Here is a 27,034-nt window from a genome sequence, read left to right as displayed (position 1 = left end):
GTATTTCCAAAGGGTTAAGACATCTGAAAGATACATAGATATTTACCTCCCGTTATGATCAGTGAGAGTGAAGTGTCTAAATGTGTCTTGGACAGCTGGACATGTTTGAAGATCTGCTGTGTGATTTTAAGTTCCTCCATGAATGTACCAGTTGAGGCACACATGAGATGATTTCATGTTTGGGTTAAATACTCAGCACGGCCAGAAAATCAAATTTCAGTACATTAGTCATGAAAATGTGTTTGGGAATCCTTTCATGGGTGCATTCTCTGATGTATCTCCTTAATTTACACAGGCATGAGACAGATAATGAACTTTTGAATTTAAAATGCATATTTTTGAAGGCTATATGGGTTGTATTTTTCACCAAATAATTTTCCTCATTCTTGCAGCTTATTAAGTAATTCTGACTTGTGCAAGGGAGATGTATAAGAGTATCATCTCATATTAAGATACTTTATACCTACTCTGCGCAGGTAGAAATGGCAATAGAGAATTATGGAGAGTTAAGTTTAAAGTATGTTATTATTTAAAGGAAATATTTATGACATGGAATTTATCATTTAATCCATTTCCAAGTTTGAATGGCTATATACTGCTCTCAGGTTTGTGATTGTAAAATGGGATTTTTTTAATTTTTTTTTTTTAATGATCTGAGAGCAAAATGGACATGGAAGTGAAGTGTTTGCGCAGTTGGAAGAAAATATTTTCTAATGTTTGCTTCTTCTTGCTAGGTTGTGTACGTAACAGCCACATTCCCCTACATCATGTTGATGATTCTTCTGATTCGTGGAGTAACGTTACCAGGTGCTTCAGAGGGGATAAAATTCTACTTGTACCCTGACCTTTCTCGACTGTCTGACCCACAGGTAGGATCATGGTCCCTGTATGTATTTTCCTCTTGGACTGGCAAAAACTGCAAGAGTTTCTTGATTTAAAAGTTTGAATACAGGTGATTGCTGGATAGTTGTTCATTGTTAGAGATTTGGAATTGGATAAGTGGACAGGGCTTTAAAGCCATCACTGCTTACATGTGGTGGAATGTATTATTCTTTCAGTAGAAGAGCACGTTGGTTGATAAATCAGAATTTTCAGTGTTCAGTTGCAGTTGCTGGTTTGGCCACTGAGGGGCAAGAGCATTGCCACTGGTTCAACGGGAACAAATTTAATTGAGACTTATCCATTTTATGGTTCTTTGCTCATTCCAAATCTAAATTTTAGTGAAGATTAGTAGAGAAATTAATCATTTAGATTGTTGTCTTTGAAGCAGAAGTCTCTATATGCAGTCAAGGAAGAATGAAGTACTCAAACCAGGAAATCTGTCTTTTTTCATTGTTTCAGAGTAGAGTTGAATATGGAAATACTGGATTAAGTTGATTTATTTTCAGTGACAGATGAGTACAATAAAGCAGTTATTATATATAATTTGTCTGATATCGAAGAGGGAAAATGACACAAGCTCTACAAACCCTGACAGGTTGCAGACATGTTTTACTTATCTGGTTTGGCAATGTAAAAGACATTATACAGCGTTACTTCTAAGGCTATTACAGTATTAAACGGATCCTGAGATGGAGATTAAGTTTCTAATCTACTTACTGAAAATGTGTTGAGAATTTTTAAATTTTTTTTAGCCTCTGCCTACTGAAAATGTGTATTTTGTTGCAAAAAACAATAGAAGGGACCCTTCGGGTTATTTCAGTCATGTAAAGTTCACTTTAAACAAGTAATATTTCTCCAGAAAAATCAGCTAGAAAGAAAAAGATTAATTTAAAATATTGAAAATTTTAGATGAAAATTTAATCATGTTGCCACTTTTGGACTCCACAATGTTTCCATCGTTCTATGTCAGCGTAGCTGGGAAGTGAAAGATGAGTTGTGGAAGTGGTGTCAGAACATGAGGGATGTGCTGTGGGTTTCCAATGGTTAGCTTGCTTAGTGGTGGCCTCAGTTCACCTGAGAAATTAGCACAGTAACAGAGAAAAACCACAGGATTCTCTGTCACACTCCCAGTTATTTGTTTGCAACATGTAATAGACTCAGACTGTAGTAAATCTAGTAAGCCTGGCCAATTTCAAGTGAACTCCATGTGTCTTAACTCATTATAGCAGAGACAAGAAATCTGACTGTCACGCGCTTACCTGAGAACGTGGATGGCACCTGTTTGTTCTGCTTGGTTTTAACTAGTGTTTCACTCCGCTGTGTGGTTCTGACAACTAAAGTTACCCACTGCCTTAACAAAAAGTGTTCACTGAGTACTCTTCTCTTGTACTGCACCACAGTGATTCATCCCCCTGCGAAGTCTGTCGCCTCGTGTGACCAGGACCTAGTCCTGCTGCAGAAGGGTTGATGCCGTCACTTGTCCGGCGGTGTGTGAGAGGCCTGTTAACAGGATTTTGCCCTGCATGTGGGTTTTTCACATGCCACTGACACCCTTGCTTCTGTTTGTCATTGAGGGAGGGCACGCGAGCTTAAGCAACATGATTGTCAGGCTACAAGGGGGTCTTATATGCCTATTTACTATACTGTTGCCACTTGTAAAGCAACGCATTGTTGCCATGACGATTTCCAAAGCACATAGTATTAGTCTAAGCAGCCTTGTGAAGTACAAAGCACTTCAGACACGTGTGCGTGTATCTATTTGTCCCACACATATAGCTCAGCTGGTACTAGAATGTCTTTTAGGAAGGCTTAATGGATTGCCTTAACAAGCCAACCTCCTTCTCCCTTTCAGTGAGACTTTAGGTGACATGTTGCCGTACTTCAGCTTTAGCAATATAAACACCTTTTTGTAGGCAAGAAGTTGAAGCAGAATGGGTTATAGTAGAGATTGTGAACACTAATACAGGTAACTTCACTGTAGTTTGTGGGATGAAATGGTTTTAGAGAATTATTTTTGTGTTGATAAAATGCCATTTCATTGAAATTGAAATATTTTGTTGAGACTAATCAATCCAATATCTGAAGAAAGATTTCTGAGTTACAGGTGGGATCTCAAGTCAGTTTTCAAGGAATAAAGAAAGTTTGGCTTTATCTGTCTTAAAAACAGAATTTGGCACAACTTGTTTTATGAAAAAAAAAATTAAAATGGAATTGGTTCAGCTTTATTGCAACTTTTAATGGTAACAAGATAGATATGTAGACATTTTCCATTTTATAGAGATGTAGAACTTAACAGTGTTCAAAACCATGAATTTTTGCATCAAAAAACCCCATTTCATAAGCCTCTTCTCAGTTTGTTCAAGAGATTTTGCCAAGAAGCAAGTATAGGACAACTGAAGTAACCTTGACATTTGTGCTTCCAGTTTTCATCTTTACTCTTGTTTATTGGGATTTACTCCACAATATCAAAGCATAACGCATGTGTACTACCAGGAGTTGTTTTCCTCTTCAGTTGGAGGTCTGTTGAAATAATGTTCCAGGGAGACTACTGTGTCTGTATTAGGAGAGAGGTATTTGAACCACAGTGCCAACTATGTTTACTGTGGATTAAATAAATTAAATTTCTCTTCAAGGCTCACTTTAGTTTGAAGTTCTTGAACCTTTTGTCTTTGTGTAATTTGCATTCCATGGTTCATTATAGCTTTCTAAGCAGCTATTCATCTCTCTTTTCAGTTCCTCTTAGCTTTCAAGTGCTGTGTTCTCTATTTCATTTTTATATTCTGTCTTTTCAGCAGACTGAATCCTCTTGATCTGAAAATGCCATCTTTTGTCCTGTGTATCTGTAGAGCTCATATGAATCACTTATTTTTATAATAGTGGAGTACTATATTTAAGGTTCAGAACTGCTTTGTTTTATCAAGAGTGAGGTCTCTACAGCCTTCATGCTCAAACTGGCTTGAAATATAGCCCTCTATCCTAATCTGGAAGATACAGGTGCTGTTTGTAGCTTAAATATGGGGTCTTTCCTGAGTTATAACTCAAACAAAAGAAGTCTTTTACAAAATTAATAGGATTGTTATGGGTTCTGTGTAGAAGTCTAACTCAGAATATGGTTCTGGTTGTCCCTCAACAGATTTAAGTCACTTAATATGTAACTGTGCTTGTGTATGGTACTCACTGCTCTTTTTTGGGGAAAACATTTAGTTCATACTGGGATTTTCCGAACATTTTTTGCCTGTAAGAGGTTAAATCAGTTAGGGACTAGCAGATGTACCAGTTTGATGGATCAAGGAGTAATATTATGGTCAATGATCTGGAAATCACATGCATGTAAATTTAAGCCCTAGTTCAGCAGTGGGTTCTTAAAATGAGGTGGAAAATAAAAATAAAACCTTCTTGTGTCTTGCATGCTTATATGCTAATAGTTGGCTGAGTTACTCTTTTTTCATTGAAAAACTGTGTGTTGTTTTAACGAAGATATTAATTATAGCATCAATAGGGTGAATGTGTCAACATAATCAGAATTGTACTCTCCTCTGAACAACTGCTGCTCACTAAAATGTTGAACGAATTTGATTAATGTGGGTTTTGCAGCTGAATTGCACATTAGAATGCATTTCTATGTGGAAAGAATCCAGGTTGTACTTTATCTCTGTTACACGCTCACGTGAGTGTTAAGCATCATCAGTGAATGACAGGGCAAATTACATATAAGGTACAGGGAAATCTGAGCCATCACATTTAAGATTGATTTTAAATTTCTCTGGTCTTTTCTTTGCAGTGGGAAAGTGTTAAAGTTGCAGTAAAATTTCTGATGGCAGAAACATTTCTACAATTCACCTCTAGTAGCTTAGCTATGAGGGTTCAACTGTTAGGTAGCCATAACTGTGCAGGCACTGAGATTTGGTTGACTAGCTTGAAGCTTACTGGGTCTTCCTTCTTGCAAATAAGCACCAAAAGATGAATGCACAGCAACGAGCATCAACTTAACCTGAAAAATTCTTACACTAGATAAGCCTTAAAGTACAAAAATGACTCTTTTCCTTACGTTGCCCTATGTCTCAAAAATTCCTTCCTTTTGGCATTTTCCTGTGTGGCACTCAGTTTAAGTGCTTAAGTTTTCATGGTCTGTGTGTTCATAAAGAAAAAGAACATTTTAGTACATCAGATATCTGGTTTAGGGAAAACACTTTTTTTTTTGGTAGAAAATCACGTAGAATAAATGCACGTTTAATATTGTTACATTTAATGAAAATTGTAGTTTTCATTATGTACTGCTTCATTTTCAGGTTAGCATGAGTTTATTTTTCTAGTTACTCACTCCTTCCTTACCATCATCTTAGTGTGTTAGAGCATATGCATAAAATTATACTTTAAAAAAAAAAGCTACTCACCAAAACTGTAAACAATTGCTATCCAGTAATGCTAATTATAATCTACATATGTGTGAGAGACAGGAATACTGTATAGGTGCAGAGATAATATTTTCTTAAATCCTATTCTGAAAATCCAAACTGGAATAGTATTTGAGAATTTATCTTCCCCTAACTTTCTGTTTCCAGTGTTTAATAATGCAGAGAGAGCTGCAGCAGTAATACCACTCTGGTTCTTTACCAAGAGCTCTCTTTGCAGTATGAGAAATAACCCAGATTGATTCAGTTAGTACATGCAGCCTTGGAAGCAAGCGACTGGCACAATTGTATCGCCACCTCGAGGCACAAGGAAACCTTGTGATTTCAAACACAGAAGAAAATAAAAATTCTCTCCTAGCTTTGAAAGTGGAGGAAACTTGCATTTAAACACAAGTGTCAGGGCCCTGTTTTCCTAAAAAAAATATTCAAAAAAATTAAAAATTGTGGAATAAATCCTGACTTCATTTTTTGGATGGTTTCATCTCCAAAAATCAAGGAAACTGTATGGATTCCTGAGTAGTGGATTTTAGACGTGTACTTTATTTATCTAAGCATACTGATATTTAAAATTGAAACCTAGTAATTTTCATACGTCGGCAATGAAATTATTCCAAAGTGCTGGAGAATTTTTTTATGCTTTTATTTGTTTGGAATGTGACAAATGAGAAACTTGCATCTAATGAGAAACTGGATGCAATCAATACTGGATGCTAAGCCTAGTTTTTAAGCATAATACTTGGAGAATGATTTCAGAGGCAGGTCATATGTCCTAAATCTTACCAACCTTTTAATACCACTAGATCTAGTAGTATCTTCAGAAATTTACTGCATTTTTGACCTTTATAAGAGTTCATGCAGCTTTTATTTGTTGGGTTTTTTTTTTTTAATTAACTGGGAAAAAATAGTAGCAATGAGATGAAGAAGATGCCCAGTTCACATCACACTCATGCAGTTTGGTTAACAGCTATGGAATTTACTCATCTTTTCATACTAATTTCTTCCCATTCTCTGTATTGTTTGCTTCATCAGATAATTCACTTTCTGAACCAGGCAGTTGTGATGCACACACGTGAGTTGCAGTAAGTTTAAAAAAGAGAGAAATGCCAGAAATTCATACAAGGGCCATAGGTATGAAAATCCTTAACTGAATTTACTATCTAGATAACTACAACTCCCACTTTATGCATGTATCTTTGTATAACAGTCTTTGTCCATTTGATATGGAAACTAAATTTCAAACCATCCTTTCTATGAAAGGGAAAAAGTATTGCTGCTGATTGTGAGGCTCTGATGTTGCTGTTAATTAGTAATTCCCCTACTCAAACTTTTTAAATTTAATTTAAAAAAAATAATAATTAATTATTCCCAAAGTCTGCTGTTTGCACCATCGTTACAAATTACTGAGATTTTAAATTGTAAGCACAGAATATAGACTGGTACAATGTTAAAAAATATTTTGCCCTACAATGCAGTGTATCATCTCCACAAGGAGGAACTATTTAATTTTACTATCTACTATAGCTTTTGCATGACAAATTGTTTATGTGGTTTTAAAGAAAAGGAAGACCAGCAAATTGTGGCGATGCAGTGTCCTTGCTGGAAGGGCAGAGGTGTTTAACAAAGCCATAAATCACTTCTTGGGAGCGATACTATTCCCATTTTGCCCAAAGAAAGACTGAAGGCAAGCCTGGGAGGACGTTTAATTTCCCTGCTCAAAACAACATACGTGCTGCTCTCTCGCAGTGAATCTGCACTGCAGTGCTTGGGCACATCCCTTTCCAGCACCATGGGCTGAAGGCACTCAGTGTATTCTCCTATGACAAAAAATTACTCTCTACAGTGCATAAAACTGCTTAGTATTTGTTCAACACACAGGTCTTTACATTGTGCAAAGATTTGGGGTATATTTAAGTATGCTGAGGGAAAGGCACAGTGTAAATGGAATACATCATTGCTGAGCTGTTGGTGTGTATGAGCGAATGTGACAACCTTTTTATGCCTCAGTGTACAACTCTCTTTTTTCCAACAGCATAATAATTGTGACTATTAATTTTTATGTAGCAAATAGGGTTTCAGAAGTTCACTTATTGCTTTGGACAGTTATTTCAAGCCCTGAACAAATAGTTTGCCTCCTTCTCCTCATGGTTTTTCCTTGTGTTTCTTGCTATTGCTACACAAGTAACAGCAAGCTGAGCAGGCAACAACAGATTTTGGCAGTTAGAAAAGACTTGTTGAAAGAATGGGGTCATTTTGTAATTTCCCTGGGGCTTCTAGGCCACATGAAATCTCTTCCAGCTATTCCTGCCACCTCTTAGCAACCTTGGCAATGGAGAGGCATCATCTGAGTTTCTAATTGCATTTCAATATTAGACTTTATGGGTAGTGCGATATGCCACTGGAGGGAGACAGGATCCACACATTAGCTCAGTGTATTGGCATAACAGGGAGAGATTTTTCACTGCTTACAATTACGGCACCTGAAAAGAAGTACTAGATAAACTTGAAGAGTCATTTTGTGCATAAATTAATTAACATTCTCAGGAACATTTAAGGAATTGCAAATACTATCAATGACTCCAGCCTGCCTGCTACTCTAGAAGTCAGGTCTCCTAGCAAGATAAAAGCTGGTGTTAAAAATTCTTTTGTTTCAGATGAAATTAAAAATTAGTACCAAAAAAAAATTAAGTCATATCTGGATATTAATGAGGTAATAATAAAAAAAGACCTTCTACACAGTGAGGATAGTCTTTAAGTGAAGCACATGAATAGTCCACATTATTTCTGGGAGAGTCACAAGTGGGTATATGATGCCATATAAATAGAAGCAATGGAAATATATAGTCATTTTAAGAATTGCTGACAGGATTCTTGTTAATCCTGTTATTCCAGAGGAATGAGAGAAAAAAGAAAAAGAGAAGATTGCTACAGTGAAGTGTATTGTGTACAGCCCACGAACTGCCATTGGAGAGGTGCTGTAGGGGTTGATTGTGAGCTTGGAAAGGTCTCTGTCTGAGGCTTTTACAGTATATGGAGTTGGGTTCACATGTATTTTTTTCCTCAGAAGTAGGAGATTGATACTGAAGTTCTCCCCTGAAGGGTATTCTCTGAACTAATGGAAATATTAAAGGAGGAGGAGGCAGAAAGGAACGGAAGAGGTACCTTCCTCCAGGAGATATAAGAAAGTTGGGGACTGCACTGAGCAGTGGGCTGGGTAGGCATCTTCTACTACACGTGCTTTACTGCTGCTCTTCCCTCTTCCTACCGTGCTTTTTGTATCCACTAACGTATGGTTTGTATGACACTTGTGCATACATACATGATTTATTTGCAAGGGCTGTGTGAGAAAGGGAGAAAAAGTGATAGAAAGCAAGAAGAGAGGAGGTGGGAGGTGACTGATGGTAGTTGCTGGCCCAGCGCCCTAATGTATGTGGGAAAAGGAGCTGCCTCTCCCATCCTGAACTGTCACCAGCTGCCAGGCAGCTCACACCAAGGATCCAGATCCAGGAGAGCATATTGGAAAGATGAGGAGATGTGTGTATTGGCAGCTGTGACTTTCTGATGCTCTCTGCTCTGAATGTCTACGCTAAATTGTTGACTATTCCTTCCTTATGGATAAAGTAACTCCATTGTATTAGTATAGTTTTTCTTTAGGCGGTCGAAACTAGATTGATTGTAGACTACTTCACCTCACATTGCATAAGTATTTCTTCCTTATGCTTTATAAAATGTTTATACGTGCACACACACGTGTGTACACACTGAAGTTATATCATCAAAATTGCCCATGAAGATATATGATGGGATAGATAGTCAACATGTTTCCCTAACTTCCTGTTCTGCTGTGGTGCATTGCATGACTTGAGGATACAGTTCATATTCTTTTCTCTGAAATAAGTCTTTTAAGAAATACATTTATTCCTGTGTTAATGTTAAATTCTATTTCCAAAAAAATAAAATTTTGTAATACAGGAATTCCTGCAAAGGTCATTAATACTTTTAAAGATATCTTCCTTAACTGTATTCACAGTCTGAGATTTCCATATGTTAACATACTTTCCCATATGGCTCTTTATAGACAGCTACTTTAAACACTGAGGCTCAGATAAACTGAGCATTCTGTGACCATTTGCACCAGAATCCTGGCTGGAAGAATATCTTTTTATGCCATCAGAGAAGAGAGGCAATAACAGAATCACAGAATGATAGGGATTGGAAGGGACCTCGAAAGATCATCCAGTCCAACCCCCCTGCCAGAGCAGGAACCTAAATGAGATCACACAGGAAGGCGTCCAGGCGGGTCTTGAATGTCTCCAGAGAAGGAGACTCCACACCCTCCCTGGGCAGCCTGTCCCAGGGCTCTGTCACCCTCACTGTAAAGTAGTTTTTTCTCAAGTTTAAGCGGAACCTCCTGTGTTCCAGCTCACACCCATTGCCCCTTGTCCTACCATTGGGCATCACTGAGAAGAGCCTGGCTCCATCCTCATGACATTTGCCCTTAACATAGTTGTAAACATTAATTAGGTCACCCCTCAGTCTCCTCTTCTCCAAGCTAAAGAGCCCCAGCTCCCTCAGCCTTTCCTCAGCAGGGAGATGCTCCACTCCCTTAATCATCTTTGTGGCTCTGCGCTGGACTCTCTCAAGCAGTTCCCTGTCCTTCCTGAACTGTGGGGCCCAGAACTGGACACAATATTCCAGATGCGGCCTCACCAGGGCAGAGTAGAGGGGGAATAACATGTGTTTTGTCACACCAGTGCCAACCAAACACTACTACTTCCATTTAGGACTGCAAGTAAGGATAAGGAAAGAAAGCATCTGACACACAAAGAGAGAGGCAGTAAAATGCATTGAGTAAATTTGTTACAAACTTGGCAGGAAATCATTAGATGTTGATGCAGTTTGGGGTGTGGATTCACTGGTCTTTCATTTGTTTAATTGTCAACCCATGTGAACTTTTCAGAGCATATTCAAATTAAGAAAGCGCATCTGAATTTGGAAAGAATGGGAAGCAGAATCTGTTTCCTGGAGATTTTGCACTTAAATTCTGTGTTCACATATTGATACTGTAGCACTACACAAAACATTTCACACAGAGCTTTAAAAAGTGGGGTTTTTTTAATTTTAAAAAGGTGTTTTCCTTTATTCTTTTTACTATTATTATTACATTTTGAAATAAAATCATGTTTCATGTAAAAATAGAGAAATTAGATTTGACTTCTCAAAATAACCTTTCAGTTTTTGATCAGATGCTTTTCCTTGTTTGACACAAATTTACAAATAATGAAAATTAAACTGAATCTTCATTCTCCTGTGAAATTAAACATTTTTTCAATGTCAATGCTTTCAGTAGCCCTTGTAGCGTCAAGAAGTGCAGGTCCTGAATACAATTCCTAAATGGCATTTTTTTTATTCTAGTGCTTTTTAAATCTTGAACGTGGTTTTACTTTAAGTTTCTGCCAGCTCTGTGGCATAAATGAAAGGTTTTTCATTGCCCAGCTCTCTTGAAAAAGGCCTAAGCTCACAGCAGAATTTTAGTGAATGTTGAGTGGCTTGTTTACTAAAATTTGCCGTTTGGGTATACAGTTCCTGTCACTCTAAAAACAACTCATGCTTTTAAAATACTCTAAATCCCTCTGTGTAAAATAATAAAACAACATGGTGACTCTGAGGGATGTTCACAAAAAGGTATAGTGAAAGCTGGTGCTTCTCAGCCTGGAGGTCTAAATGAACTTGTTTATCCATCCGTGAAGGTGAGCAGAACATAGGTGGAAAATGATTGCAGTGGTGAAAGCACTGAAAAAGGTACAGTTGGGGCACCAGCCTTTAGTGAGTTACTGTCTTGTGGAGGAAGGCAAAAATGTGGCACATGATTAGGAATTGCAAGCTAAAATTACCTGTTCTGTATCTCAACCTGCACAATAAAGTAGATAAGATGATCCGTCATATTTAACATTGCATGTATAACTGGGATGTGTAAGCAAGGTTCTGACTTTGTAGATGGCCGCCTCTTCCGTCAGTGGAGAGGGAAGGGTGCCTTGGAAGTGTAGTTCAGTCACCTACCATTTGCATCAGTCTTATAAATTCCTTTTTCCACTAATTCTGTAGAGCACTTGAAATGACCACAGTCTTGCAGGCAGAGCAGAGACAGCTTGAGTGAATGAGGCAGAGGCTTGATAATACTGGGGCTAATTTACGCTCCTGGATATGTTGAGACTGACCAGGCAGTGCTTTTCAGTACTGGTATATCACCAATAACTGCATTTTAAAAATTTCTATAACTCCACTTACCTGCAGATTTTAAAACAGTTTAGGTCACAAAAAAGACAATATTGACAGTTACTGAATAAGTCACCTGTTAAAGAACCCAGTCTGTCAAACCCAGCTCCAAATAGGAAAATGTTAATATTACGCTCTCCTTCGGTCAAAGAGATTTGCTTTTTATTTGATTTTTTTTGGGGGGTGGGGTTTGTGTTTTGTTGGGTTGGGGTTTTTTTTGTATCCTACCTAGCTACCTCTAAACTGTTAGATGGAGTCTCTGGCTCGTAACTCAGACCAACCAGAAAACCCAAAATGCTTCTTTAAAAAAACCCCATCATAATCTTAAAATCTGAGATTGGCTAAGTTGTTGCTCTAAGCTTGCTAGAGGAATCTCAGAGATTCTTGGCACATAATCCTGGGTAGTTGCCAGGCTCTTGGTCTGGTTCCAAGCAAATTCCAGCTGCCATTCATCAGTAATTAACTCTGAGATCCATAGTCAGATGGTACATACCAAGTTATCATCTTTGTATCAGTGCAGTGATGCCATGCCAGTGGCAGAGCTGTGACCATGCATTCAGTCCACAGAACCACTCAGTGGCTGGTCTAACTACCCTTGTGTACCAGAACAAATTCCTTCCTGGGAGTCTTGATCACACACCCTGGATAACAGTGCTTGCTCTCTATTGCAGATGCTACAAGGCTTCCCACCTCTAGCTGGCCGTTACGTTTAGGATTGGAGATTTCTGACTTGCATGCAGCCTAAGAGTATGAGTAGAGATGCATCTCTACTCATAAATGCATCTCTCGTTAGAGATGAATTTAAAGCTTAATTTAGTTATTCTGTAAAAGGCCCAAGTTAATGACTATAGCTTGCTCAGTGCTTAATCATTGATGAAATTCAAGGAGGAAGAGGCTACAGGACAAAGAAACAGTTTCTGTTTGTGAATATGGAGTCTTGAAGACTGCAGTGAATAAATATCTATGGTTTTGTGACACACACTCACTGGGGAGGTAACTGTAATGCTCTGTATTCTGAAACAATTTGCTACTGGTCAGTGCTGCCCACGGAACTGATATTCTGAAGGTTTAGCTGTGAGGTAACCTTAATGGATTCGCACTTTTGCTTCCTAGAATTGCAGTTCTGTTTTGGCTGAGGGAGAGAAGTAATATCCAGCCTTCTGGTATAACTCATTTGGGTTGGATGTGCCCCCCCTGCATACAGCAATTTAGCCTTAATTGGTGCTTAAATGCACGTATTGGCTTTTCAATTTTATGTGTTTCCTTGGGCTGTCGTGTATCCTTGGCTCACTCCTCTTCCTTGTCTTCTACATTCAAACAGCTGGATAAAAATATTTGTAGTTTGAACGTGATTGTGCAAAACAGCAGAAGGGAGGGCACCAAACACCAAAGCTGTACCAAAGGCAAGGGCCGAGATGCTCTGGCCTTCAGAGTTTCTCTGAGAACTCCTGGGGCAGAGAGATAGAGTTTAAAGCCTGTTGTTTACCCATGACCAAGCAGGCAGAAGGTACATGGCAGGGGTGAGAGAGGTGGTGGGACTCCCAGGCTTCCTCTGCAGACAGTGGAAAGAGAAAGCCACCTTTGGGGAGCATTCCCATTGCATTGTACTCATGTCATTTGAACATAGAATGTTATACAGCATTTTTGAAACCGTTTAACTAAGTAGAATAAAATAGGAATTTGTTGATTTGGTAAATGTTTGCTGGAGTCTTTCCCTGAGCATCTGGAAGCTGAACCACAGCTTTGGTGGTATTGAGGACAATTAAGTAGTGAGAATAGGTTTTCAGAGAACCATATCGTATTTGTGATTCTCTTTAAAAGACGGATCTGCTCATTAAATAGCATTGGTAACTCTGTAGGGCAGGATACAGTCAACAGTCACTGGTGGGTTTTTTGTGAAAAAGCAAATTTAAAAAAAAAAAAAAAAATGCTTTTACACACTGTCAGACCTGAAACTGGAGCACAGCCCTCCTGGTTCTGCATCCAAGGCACCATTCCCTGTTTGTGTGGCAATCAGCCAGTAACTCAGGAGGTCCTACTGGATCCCTGCCTTGGATTTGGCAAAAGGCTATAGAAATGGAGACGTAGAGAGTTTAGAAAAATACAAAAGAATGTGCTGTTTCACACAATGAATAACTAAATGGTGAAACTTGCTGCTAGAGGATGTGGGAGGACAAAAGTATAAATTAATTCAGTTAATTACAGATAGGTCAATTGTGGACTGTTAAACACAAGAGTCCACATGTAACCTGTGGTTCCAGCTTTTTTCTGCTGGAGAGTTTCTGTCCTGGGGTATCTGCCCTGCAGGTGCAGTCTCCTCTGTCCCTACTATAAAATAAGATGAAGTATATGCCAGCTAGTTGGAACATGCTTATTTGAACAGAAAATAATACATTAGTGGCTGACTGCTACAGTTTCATAGTTTAACGGATATTTTAAATCCTTTGATAGCAGTTATTCATCATTTTCATTATCCTATGCATGGATTGGTGGGGGAAGTTGTGCCAGAAGTTTAATAAGCGTGGAAACATAATAGTCCTTGTTTGGGTACTGGCATTATCAGGTGAGAGATTAAGAGAATTATATAAATGAGTGCATGAAAACAACTAGATAATGTTAGTTAGATGAACAGACAGTCAACTCTACATGATAATTTATTCTGCAGAATAGAAAGCGTTGAAGTAAGCATCAAACAATATGTTATTTGCTTGAAAATGTATAAGATGAAAACTTACCTAGAACAAAGATAATGTAGCCCAGCATACTGTCTCCATCAGTGGACCCAAGATGATTCCTAGGGGAATATAGCATATTTGTCTCTTGAACTCTTTGGACAACCACGTATTTTCAGCTCAGGTGATTTCCTGAGGTCTGAGAGGCTTTTTATGTTCAGAAATCCTCAATGGATTTCCCTTCCATTTTTCTGATCTCCCCTAGAGCCCATGAAGACTTCTAGTATCCCCTACATCTCTTGACAACAAGTTGCACAGGTCTGCTAATTGTATCAGGAAGAGCTACCTCCTTTCATTCATTTTGAACTGGATTCCTAGAAACTTCATCTGATGATTTAAAAGTTCTTGACCTGGAAGTAACAGTGAACAAAGTATCCCCGCTCTTTCTTTCCTTCTCATTCATGACTTGTTAAACTGCACTGACATCCCACCTCAGCTGAAGGAGTCCTAGCCCGCTCAATCTGTTCTCACAGAATCGCAGAATAGTTGAGACTGGCAGGCACCTTTGGAGGTCTTCTAGTCCAACCTCTCTTCCCAAAGCAAGTTTGACTAGAACAGGTTGCTCAGGACCATAGTATCATAGAATCACTTAAGTTGGAAAAGACCTTTAAGATCACAGAGTCCAACAGTAAATAACACTGCCAAGTCCACCAAAGACCATGTCCAGTTGGGTTCTGAGTATCTGCAAGGATAGTGACTCCACAAGCTCTAGACATGTCTCAACAGTCCTTGCCAGAGAAGGATCACCCACCTCCCTTAAAGTGCTGGTAATACTCTTCCTCATGCTTAGCCCAGGATGCCGTTGGTCATCTTTGCCCCAAGGGCACTCTGTTGACTCATGGTCAGCTTATGCCCTAGGACCTTCCAGAAGGTTGTCCCCTCATCTATGGATGTATGGGGTTGTTCATGCCACACAAAACTATTTTTGGTTACCTGTTTAATCTTTTTCTTAGCCCTTTCAAACTCTGTTGTAACTTTTTGGTGTGAGGAGGCCATAGTGAAAACCACACAGAGTATTCAAGATGTGGCCAAATGGTGGATTTAGTCAGTGGTATAATGCTGTTCTCTTCCTTAGTATTCCTTGTATTTATTCCTTCATAATTCCTAGCACTTAATTTGCTTTCTTGACCACTGCTGAGCACTGATGGAACTATCTAACATAACTAAAAGATAATGTTTCCAAATCAAATTATCAGCTAAGAGCCCATCACTTCATAGATCAAATCAGAGTTGCTTTTTCTTGTATGTATTACTTTAAATATAATTGAATTTTATCTGCCATTTTAAAAAATTCTGTTTTCCAGTCACGTGAGCTCCTAAGATCCATCATCACAATTAGCTGATGTTCTTGTTACTCTGGGTAACATAGTGTCACTTCTTTTTTTAATGAGCATCTTTGCTAGTCTGACTAACTTTGTGTCACCACTTTTTTCTCAGGGACTTGTAAAGAAGCTGAACAGTAGAGGTACAGGTCATTGCAATATTTAATTGGTGACCTACCTCCACTGTAAAAATTATTCCTTTACTCTTATCTGGTGTTCCCTTTCTTCTCATCAGTTATTTTTCCAGCTATGACTTACTTTCTTAAACCACAGATGCTTAATTTCTAAAGAGTTTTTGGTAACAGATTTTTCCAAAATGCTTTTGCAAATCAAAATTGGCTTACATCACCTTCAACCACAATGTTGCTGACCACTTAAAAAAAAAAAGAAAAAAAAAAAAGGAGCATTAATCTCTCCTGGTTAGATTTTTAGAGTTTATCTTTTCTGCAGTTTCTAAGCTTTACCAGTAGCTTCTGACATGTTTCCAATGCCAAGCATAGAAGGAACAGAAGGAGCCGAGGGAATAAGCTCTGGAAATAGAGATGACTTCTGCACTGGTAATGCTATAGAAACTTGATTGGTTTCTTAATTTTTGAAATGCAGCTGCCGGTGGCACAATTCCAGCAGCTGGGCTGGAATCCAGTGTTGAGGTGCCCACCCATGGCACTATGCCAGCGTAGTTGAGAAGGGGAAATATGTTCTTCACCTCTGGGCAAGTTGACACTGCAGACTTTTGCTTCATTTGCCTCTGGGCTTTTTATGCTTTTGGCAGTGCTGGAGAAAGGCAGTGCTGTGAGTTAGGAAGCTATGCTGTTACGACTGCTTTCCATAAACAGGCAGGAGAGACAGATAATTTCCTTACAATTACTTGCTGACTGCAGTCACTGAAAAAATAGGTTGTATAAGTAGAAATTAGACATAAAAAAAGATTCCTGAGACTCAATACCATCTTCCCCAGCACAGTTGGAGAAAGGCAGTAATGTAATCTAATCTGAGAAAGTGTGAATCAAATGTTTAGTGCATTGATTGTCCCAAACAGCCTTTAATGCTGGTGCTGCTATTGTAGAAAATGCAAGAACAAACAAACAAGGAAAAAATATGTAAAAATGAAGAGCACGTTTTGGAAGAGAGCTGTTTCCACTCTGTCTGCTCTTTCCCGGTATTGCCAGTCAATCTCTGCACACCCCACTCTGAGGAAGAAAGTAGAGTTGTTAGATCTCATTGCAGAATGCAGCCTGGGGGAAAAATGATATTGGTACAAAAACCAAAAAAGTTATCGGAGAAGGATCTGTTTTTTCACTGTGGTTTTACAGTCAAGCAGCTCTGTAATAGCAGCAAGGTTTCTTGAAATGATCGACTTGCTGAGAGGACATGGAACCCCTACTCCACTTGCTAAAACCCCTGCCTCAGCCTGCCTCTGAAAACCTAAAAAGCAAACCAACCCCAGAGTCCTGCTTTCTGGCAAATGTTAAAAGAAAAAAGGCCTTAAAAACATTTCAGGCTGGATTCAGAATACTCCAGAAGTCAGTCAGGATGACCTCTCTCATCAATCCCTCAATGCAGTTGGGTGTAAATATTTTGAAACTCCTCTGACTGTCTGTAGTGTTTGTGGGAGCAGCCAAATATCTCATTCTGAGAGCATTTGGTGACAGCATCTTAGTAAAGAGGAACGCTAATCAACACCCTCATTTGAGAATTCAGTTAACTGAACTTCCTGCATTTATTAAAAAAAAAAAAAATGAGCATCTTTATTTATCATTTATAGGAAATGACATTAAGCATGCCTCAACCCCCAAATATGCCCCCCCATCCCCCCAAAGACCTGGTAAAGTCTCTGGGACACTGAAAATATGCTCTTTATTGAAAAGAGAAAAAATGATAATAGCTATTTTTTGTGCTTTTTCATATCATGCACAGAATGAAAAAAACCCCACCCTTTTATTTCCAAATGCCTGAAGCTTTATGTAGTGCAAGTGTATGAGAAGGCAAAATGTTTGATGCTTTTAAGGCGTGCTACAAGAGAGCTCTAGAGCACAAGTGGAACATGTGGGTGCTCTGGCAGTCAGTGACGTTACCTTTCCAGAATGCTGGACAATTTTCAGGAACTGAGAGCTGTCGATACAAGCAGGTTTCATCACAGAGGAACGATGCAGACCATCCTGCTCCTCTGAACTCCAGCTACACTTGGTATGTAGTTAAAAGAAATGAGTTAGTGAAAAAAGCAGATGCTGCTCCCAAGAGGTACTGGGATTTAATTATATTTTTGCCTCTTATCAATGCCTTTTAAAAAAGATTTCCTGCTTGCCAGATTCCCAAATTTCAGTACCAGTGTGCTGAAGACAATCTTCATTCCTTATCACTCACACAAAAGAACTGCTCCAACTACTCAGTGACCTTTTTTTTTCCCCAGAAATTGTGTTCATCATACAGACATACCTATTTTTATACAAGTGATATCTCTTGAATATTTCTGTGTATCTTATACTGTCAGCCATCTCCTCAACTCATGCTCCAGAACTAAATCAGTGGAAAACTGGTATATATTTTAAGGGAAAATTCTGTGTTATAACTTTCTCCTTACATGTTTCTAGGCAACTGTTGTAACTATTGGCTGTTGATGAAAACATGCAAGTTTTATCATAAAGATAGTTTAGAGAAATTCTTGGACTCATCACTACCATTGTAGATGGAATTTTTCCCTTGGGTAAAGTTGGAATGTTAGTATTGAGTTTCAGATAAAAATAGGCCTGGCCAAATATTTGTTCTTTTGTAAGATTTTTTTTTTCTTTTTAAATATGGGAAAATGCCTATGAAAATTATTCCTGGGATTTTGTATATCTGCACAGAAGAAATCAGGCAAGGTGTAAGATAGGTTGGTGCTATGAAATCGAAGTATATTCTTTAACAAGGAACATCAGATGGCCATCTATTATTTCTTTCACACCTTTTGATTTCTTGGATGGTTGGGACAAGATAATTAATAGCCATTGAAATACCAGTTGGAGAGAGCAACTCCAAAGGGTTATGCCTTAACAATGCTATTTTACACGCCTCCAGTTGTTCTTTGTGATGGAACTTTGTGACAGACAGTCTATGAACCATGGTAACCTGAAGGGGTGCTTGCATGGCCATAATAGTCTCCTTTGATATCCCTTGTAGGCAAAATTGCCCTTAGGCATTGCTGTTTCTAAGTGAAGTTGGGGATGTAAAGACATGGGGACAACTCAGAGGCTGGAGCGTGCCTCTCCTGTAGTAGCCTAGGCATTCTTCTAAGTCTGCAAGGTGTCATTGTGGTGACAATGTCATGCAGGCTTTTAGGTCTACCACTGTGGAAAACTGAAGTCACCTGAGATTCAGGGTCCTGGAATTCAGAGCCTTCTTGCGGTCTGAGATGCCAATTAGAAGTGGATATAAAATGGCTTTCAACTGGAAGAGGGGAGATTGAGATGAGATATGAGGAAGAAATTCTTCACTGTGAGGGTGGTGAGACACTGGCCCAGGTTGCCCAGAGAAGCTGTGGCTGCTCCTCCCTGGAAGTGTTGAAGGCCAGGCTGGATGAGGCTTTGAGCAACCTGGTCTAGTGGAAGGTGTCCCTGCTGCTGGCATTGGGGTTGGAACTGGGTGAGCTTTAAGGTCCCTTCCAACCCAGACCAATCTGTGAGTCTGTAATATAGAAATGGAAGCAGACAAACAAGCTTCCCAGCATTAAATGCATCTGAGCCTTGTACCTTTCAGAGGGTGGAGAAGTAGGAGGACAAGATTGCTCTTTTAATAAACTAGTTCACTGTACTGCAGTTTAATGGAGTAACAGATTTACAGCTGGGAGTTGTTGCCGTCTGTTGTTTCTGTAATGACAAATTTGGAAGCAAAGCTGTGTAATGTGTGGGGCACATGGGGTGTGCAGCTGGCTGTCATCAGCGATTAGCCAAGCTAAGGAGACAATTGGTAAGAAACTAGTAAAATAATGACACAAAATGCAATATGTTTAGCACCTTAATTCTTGCCCGGTTGGGATTTCTCTTAATTGGGGTGCTAGTTGGTGTATTTGAATCCTGCTGTCAGAATGTGCTGACTGGGAAGTGAATCCAAAGCCTCTGGTCTCTTTCCTGTCTCCTGTTGTACCGTGCTGCATGAGGTAACTTTGGGGATGTCAGCTGACAAGTCCATAATCAAGGTGAATTGCAGGCTCAGAAGACTGAAATCAGAGTTTGGAAATCAAAGACACTTTTTAAACACCCACAGAGCCTTGCACTTGGTTCACGGCGCTTCCACAGCCACGCATGCATATCTGCCGTCGAAATGAGCGCTCAAGACCCTAGTTATCTCAGGTAGCACTCTGCAGAGAAGAGCGATTTGGGGATAATGCTTCTGTCTTTTTTAATGACCATACACCCCAGCCTGAGTGCACTCACGATCGGGCAAGCAGGGAAGTGCCACAGTACTTTGTGGCTGCTAGTTTTGGAATCACGCCAAGGCAATCAAGCTATCTCCTAAGTTTTGGGTTAAGGAGTTCAGGAAAGTAAACCAGTCTCATAACAAACATTATTTCAGTCATGAAAAGCAGCCAGAGTGAGTGAAAGAATTCTTTTAAGCCCTTGAAGGAACCTCTCAGTACACTTTGCTCCAGCACCTGACTTTCAACATTGGCGGGCAACACAGAAACATACTACTAGTGTGGCTCCTGTATTGAGGAAGGTCCTGTTCCATTTTATCAGGGTGGTACTTGGCTAACGGTTCTGCCTTGGAAAATTAGCATTTAAATATGTGTAAAGTAATCTGAGCTATAGTGTTGGTCTCCAAAGGCAGCAATGAATAAACAAAACTTCAAGTATTTAGGTCCTTCTCCCCCTCAGCTCCCCATTCTCCTGATGAATATACCGCATTCATCCCGTCTGTAAGTAACATTAGCAGAAGGTAGGAGAGAGCCTGCCTAGCAACCCACAGAAATCCCAAAGAGAGGTGGAAAGGAAGTGATTTTCATGTAATTATTCACTTCGACAAAAGCTGTTGTCAGGTAGACACTAGAAATATAGCTGTTTTATTATTCGCCTAACCTACTTTGAATCTTTTGAGAATCACTACCATTAAAGAGAGGGAAAAAAGAGCTTAATTCAGCCATTTTCTGCCTGACCGTTTAAGTTGTGTTTTCCTGCTCTAATGAAAGCTCTGCTTTCAGAAGCTCTGTTGTTTAAAAACCCCTGGGTAGTAAACTTCAAAAACAAACTAAGTCCTGTATCCAAAACTCAACAATTTTTTTTTTTTTTTTTGCTGCTTCTTCATATTTTGTTTTGGTTTAGTTTCTCATTTAATAACATTTCCCATTGAGTTGAGAGAGTAACAAAATAATTTTTATTTTCCTTTTTCCTCTTTTTTCTCTTTTTATTTTTTCTTTTCCCCCAAGAAGGCATTTGGGGACAGGAGGCAGGGGCTAAAGAGCTTATTTATTTTAGGTAACACAGTTGGTGCCAGCCTGCTTGGATCCAGCAGGTTTTTTTACTTTACTTTTCTGACCACAGGGACCCCAGCTTTGCCCTCAGCCACGATTCCTTGGAGTAGACTGAGGCTGCGTGGAGATAACTGAGGGATATTTTAGTATTATTCTTGCCATCTGGATAAGCCTAGAGGAGTTGTGTTTCACTTGCCAAACATCATGCAGAACCTCTCTTTTACATCGATGACTCTGAACAAACAGTCACCACTTCAAGTAGCCTGGGGACAGACACGTTTTCAGTGAATAGTCTTTAATTTATATCCTTATTTTTTACATCACAGTTCTACCTTAGGTTCAATAAACGCAGATTTGCTAAATTTAGACATTGAAAGTTTTCTTTTGAAGGAGTTTATTTAATCAAATATCAGTATATTGGAAGTAAGCTGAACTAGTATTGCAAGTGTATGTGGTGAGGCAGGTGAGACTTTCAGGTTGGTTATCGTTAAGGTTGTCATATAAGTTCTCAGAAGCTTTAACCTTAGTTAGAGTCCTGTTCTGCTCAGAAAAGTGACTTTAAAATCGCATTGCAACAGTCTGGTTTGCTCCCTGGTTGTTCCAAGATTTCCTAGTCGGCAAAAGGCTTTTCATTGTGACCCCTGGGATTAACTAGTTTAATTTTGCGAAATATCTTTTTGTCTGATTTCTAAATAAATGTGTCTTTTTTTGGTTAACTGTTGAAAAGGTTTGTAGAGGGTTTTTTTAAAAACTAAACTTATACCAAGATAAGAAAATCAATCTCTTTTTGCCATTTTGGAGTCAAACATGAGAAACTATGCAGTTACAATAATTGTGTTAATTATGTGAGAAAATTAAAATAATTAAAATTTATTCTTCCCTGTTTGATTTTCTCTGCAGGGTTCATAGGAATAAGATACATTATCAGTGTACTGGTAGTCAGGAAAAGAGCAGAACGCATGCAAGGAATGGATTTATTCACTTTGAATGTCTGCATCTTCTAAGTGTTTGGGTTGTTTTTGAGAAGAGTACTTTGAATTGAAATATGTATTTTGGGCAGTTGCATAGCACAGACATTCAGCTGATTTTTGTGTTAGCTGCTATTGAAGAAAAAAATTCAGTTGATTATGAGAGAGTGACTAGAGAATAAATGAAAACTGGTTAATATTCTTTTTCATGCCTTGCCTGAAACAGAGATTTCAGTTGATGGCAGTGAATTGTCCAGAGTTATAACGTGATGTAAAGCTACAGCCTGTTCCTGCTCAGTGTGGTCTCCACGAAGGTGCTTCCACCTCTTCTCCATCCATTTGACAAAGCATTCTGCACTGAAACTGAAAAAACCCACAATGAATCTGTCTCTCTGTTCTGGTGGCGTGTCATGTGGATGTATAACGTTCTTCATCCTGGTTAGCATATGAGGAATATAGGAAGTGTTAAAAAACACAAGAAAACAATGCCCAGCCCCACACATACACCCGTTGCTTTCCTTCCAGTGTAGATGGATCCAGCCTTCATACAGCAACCTCCTTATCATCCTGCTGCTCTCTCCTGCAATCGCTGACCGTGCTGCACCATGCCAAACAGAACAGTTTGTGATGTAGTTGAATGATTTTCATAATGAGGAAGCTGGAAAAAATGATTTTAATCAGAGTAAGATCAGAGGTAAATGCTCAGTCCTCCACTACTGCCTATTTTATCATTTTTCTTAGAAGATACATTCATCTGTACATAAAATGTAGCTTGTAGCAGAGGAATGTAATAAACAGCAATTTAAGAAATATTCTGGGAACAATTTTTATAGTTGCACATTACCCTACACTGTGTAGGCACACTTCAATCAGTGGAATAATTCTTAGTTTCCTAATGACTTCTGAAGTTGATTTTAGTGATAATATTGTCATTTACTTAAGAGACATAGGATCTAAGACTGGAAAAAATACTCTTCTAAATAAAAAAATGGTAAATCTCACTGCCTAGGAAACTATGCTGTGTGGTACTTTCCTGTGGCAGTAGAGAGAATGTGCTCTCTATTTTGTTAATATCAAAATATTATTTTGAGTAGCAGAGTCCAGTGGCCCTGGAGTCCTGGTGCTTGCTACACCAGAGCAGTTACAGTCAGGAGCCTCTGCACGTGCAGGATCTGTGCTTTAGCAAGTATTTCTCCAGGAAAAACATACCATTTCATATCAACGTGGTTTGTTTAGTTTAGTAGAACTGTTATTCACATTTGTTTCATATCTACAATCACAGCTTTTTTTATTGGTGTCAACGTAAAATGAAGGCCTATTAATTATGACAGGAAATAAAGGTTTCAGTCTGACCTTGAAATAAGGTCAGAATATCTTAGTGGCATCTGTCCATCTATCTGATTGTCCTCTGAATGGTATGTGTAGGCTCAGAGCACGAGCACCTGTGGATTCTCTGTGGGGTTACAGAAGAAAGGTCAGCTTGGTTTTCAGTTTCAGCTCCTATTCAGTCAGATCCGTCAGCTAGTAACTGGAAACAGTCTTTAAATGAGATGAACTGAGAGAAAAGAAAGACCCAGACTATCTGAGATGAAAGGACAGGCCGAGAGAGTTGGGGCTGTTCAGCCTGGAGAAGAGAAGGCTCCAGGGAGACCTTCTGGCGGCTTCCAGTTCCTGAAGGGGCTACAAAAAAGCTGGGGAGGGACTTTTTACAAGGGCAGGTAGTGATAGAACAAGGGGAAATAGCTTTAAACTGGAAGAGGGGAGATTTAGATTAGATATTAGGAAGAAATTCTTCACTGTGAGGGTGTTGAGACGCTGGCCCAGGTTGCCCAAGGAAGTTGTGGCTGCTCCTCCCTGGAAGTGTTCTCGGCCAGGCTGGATGAGGCTTTGAGCAACCTGGTCTAGTGGAAGGTGTCCCTGCTGATGGCAGGGGGGTTGGAACTAGATGATCTTTAAGGTCCTTACCAACCCAGGCCTGTCTGTGATTCTCTGGTGAAACAGGGACTTTGTTTTTTTTCCCCGAAGTCATTAGACACTGCATTTTTTATTTCAGAATATTTTGCTCAGCATATATTTTGGGTTTTTCTACAGTTTTATGTGAGAAATTGTTAGACCTGTTGTAGACCTGTTGTAGCAGTGCGTGGAGCTGTAGTTGGCATTGCAAAGGCAGTCCCTTGAACACTTACCTAATTCAGGTGGCAGGATGACAGGAAGCCTGTTAGGGCCATGGCTGGCAGATTATTTTGAGATGGTTTGATCTCCAAAAGCTTCTATAAGTGCTCATAATTAAATGTATTGTTAAATCCCTCATGTCTGTACTCTTTAAGTGCAGGTGCTACTTCAGTATTAAGACCTAACATTTTTATAGTTTTTTACAGTCCTGTCATGTCTAAGCCTGTATGATAATGAATGAATGTACAGTACTTCTCCCTGACAGACGAAGCTAAGATCTTTATCCTCGCCACCCGTGTGAGTTCCATAACTGGTTTTCAGTCTCTGTTGTCCATCTTTTCCTTTTTCTACACTGCATATGGATTTTGTTTGAATTTTTTTCTGATCTTGGTTTAGTCCTCTCCTTGTGTCCTCCTCCATTCACTGAATTTCCCTTCCTTTTACAGCACACATAGTACCCAGATAGGCTGACAGACTCCCAGGAGGCTTGGAGGTAAACCATGCTTTGTGATCATAGACTTGCAAAGCATGTGCTTCAGAAGCCAACTGTAAAATGCTGAACCCTGCAGTCTGGTACAGGTAGATGTTCTGTAGCTGACATGAATTTTTGACATTTTCTGCACACTCCCCACGTGTTGTGAGAGACACTGGCACATGAACATTAAACTTGTCATGATGTGTAGGACTTAAACTCTAGTAATGCTCCTATTTAAGCCTGTTTGGCAACAGGTTGTTTTATTCAGGCATTATTACTGTTACAAAAATCTGCAACTACTCTATGCCCTTAACTTGAAATTTCATTTATTATCTCCTGACAGCGAAAGCTTTCTTTTTAAAGTTCTTATTTGAAACCAAAGGCAAACTACTTTTTAAAATATAAACACTGCTGAGATTAATCAACAAGTAATGAATAATTTAAATTAAAAGAAAACTGTAAAGTGATTGCTCATTCTCTGATAACAACATGGGAAATAAATGACTACCAACATTGGGAACATCATGTTTTAAAGAGGGAGTGCAGCATTTGCCTGGCCTATGAGATCTCCCAGATTCTCAGGCAGAGTGCTTCATTATGGAATTGTCATTAACCACTCTGGAGTTAAGGATGCTTTGAGCTTTGCAGCTGAAGTGGGTGTTCAATCTCACTGTTAATAATGATAAAAAATTGTGCATATTTATGAAACGACACCACTGGGATGCATATTTCAGCCAGTACTCAGCCAGCCATGTGAAATTAATTCCCTTGATTTTGATAGAAATACTCAAGGAAGCAAACTAAAGTGTCTGGGTACAAATATTAGCAGCCCTTACATGTTTATCCATTTCTAACAGATCTGTTAACTGTAGACTTTGGGAAAGGTCATGGAAAGACAGATAAACAATATATATGTTTTGTGTAATGGAAGAACCCTCATAGTGCTTGGTTGTTTTTCTAGTTCTGTATGGAGAAACATGGATGTTGCAGTACTTCTAGATAAACCATTACATTGAAAACTCTCTAAACTGTCTCCTGAACCACAGTATCATCAATCCACAAGGATTTGGTATCATTAAGAAATCTGTGAAATCTAATTTAGAAGATTGCAAAGAGAGAGAGTGATGTGTGTGTTTCTTTACATAAACAAATCTCTCTGAAACTGTAATACTCAGGCACCTAAAGCCCATGTCTAGGTCCAGACTAGTATCAAGAACCCACAGCTACTACCTCAACATCCTTGTTGATTCTGTGAGTTCAGAGAGGGGTACCACTGGGGGGGAAATCACGACATCTCTCCTGTGGCAGGTCAGATCTTAGGTCTGACCAGTTGGAATGGCATTGACAGTTCTGTTTCCCTGTCTGGTATAAAGCCGGGAACCTCAATCTGTAGCAGCTTTATTCATTCCTACTGCTTTTCTTTGTGTGTTATTAGGCATATACTTCATCGTCTAGACACTGCCTGCTCTTTAGAGCTTTTCTGGGGTTTTTATGGTGTAAATTCCGTCGTATCTTTCAGGCTCACATATGGTCTTTCCTACTTAATGCCACAGTGACAGTAGCACTCGTGTTACATAGTTATTCTCATCTGTTGACTTAAAAGTTGAGAAAAAAAATCACCCTGTAATCACAGTAGGTCTGTGAATCCACAGTTAGAAGGCTGCTCTTACCGTGTGCGAGGTGCTTGTGAGGATGGACAGGTACGGGCACAACTGAGCCTAGAGACAGAGATTTGAACAAGGGGTAAGTATAGGAAGTGGATGAGGTGATTTAGTTCTTTAGTTCTCTTTTGTTTGCTTTTCCCATTTTTACCATTATTTGAGGAACAGACTGAAAAATTAAACCATAAACTGGTGTTTATCCCAGGAGCTTGTCTACCCAGCCCACAGACTTGAGGCAGTGTAGGCTGACCAGGTCCTGTCCTCTTTTAGGGCCCAGGCACTGAGGTGTGAGATGCCTGGCTGTGGATTTGAATGTACAACCTGCCATAGCATAATTCCGAAGTATCATATTTTTAACGAACCCCTCCCACTTCTACTCAAAAATCTCTTCAACATGCATTTTGGGCATCTTGCATTTTTCCTCTAGACTAACAAGCAGAGACAGGCACAACGAGACAGAATGGTGAAATTTCATTAGTAGCTTCCTAGCTGAGGTGTAAAATGGAGCTTTTCAGGTGACAACATAATATATATTATATAGTATATTAAAAAAAATTTATATTTTTTAAACTACCTATCTTTTAGGAGGATCAGACTGAAAATAACTACTTAATTTTCCTATGTTTCCCAGTCATGAAATGATTTTACACCTTTGGAGTTACATTCAGCTGTTTGTCATGACTCTCAACAC

The 27,034-nt window shown here is 39.2% G+C and overlaps 1 protein-coding gene across 1 annotated transcript in view; it reads left to right on the top strand.

Moving 5' to 3' along the window:
- Positions 1-27,034, top strand: part of LOC104522157 (sodium- and chloride-dependent GABA transporter 3) — a 98,230-nt gene that overhangs the window by 48,317 nt on the left and 22,879 nt on the right. The window contains exon 7 of the mRNA XM_010164378.2: positions 735-869. Coding sequence (XP_010162680.1) covers positions 735-869 — 135 coding nt within the window. The remainder of the gene's footprint in view (positions 1-734; positions 870-27,034) is intronic.

Source organism: Antrostomus carolinensis, unplaced genomic scaffold (genome assembly GCF_000700745.2).
Source record: "Antrostomus carolinensis isolate BGI_N321 unplaced genomic scaffold, ASM70074v2 scaffold4293, whole genome shotgun sequence".
Classification (NCBI taxonomy): domain Eukaryota; kingdom Metazoa; phylum Chordata; class Aves; order Caprimulgiformes; family Caprimulgidae; genus Antrostomus; species Antrostomus carolinensis.
The sequence above is the reverse complement of the archived record's forward strand: the minus strand, read 5'-3'. Positions and strand labels throughout refer to the sequence as shown.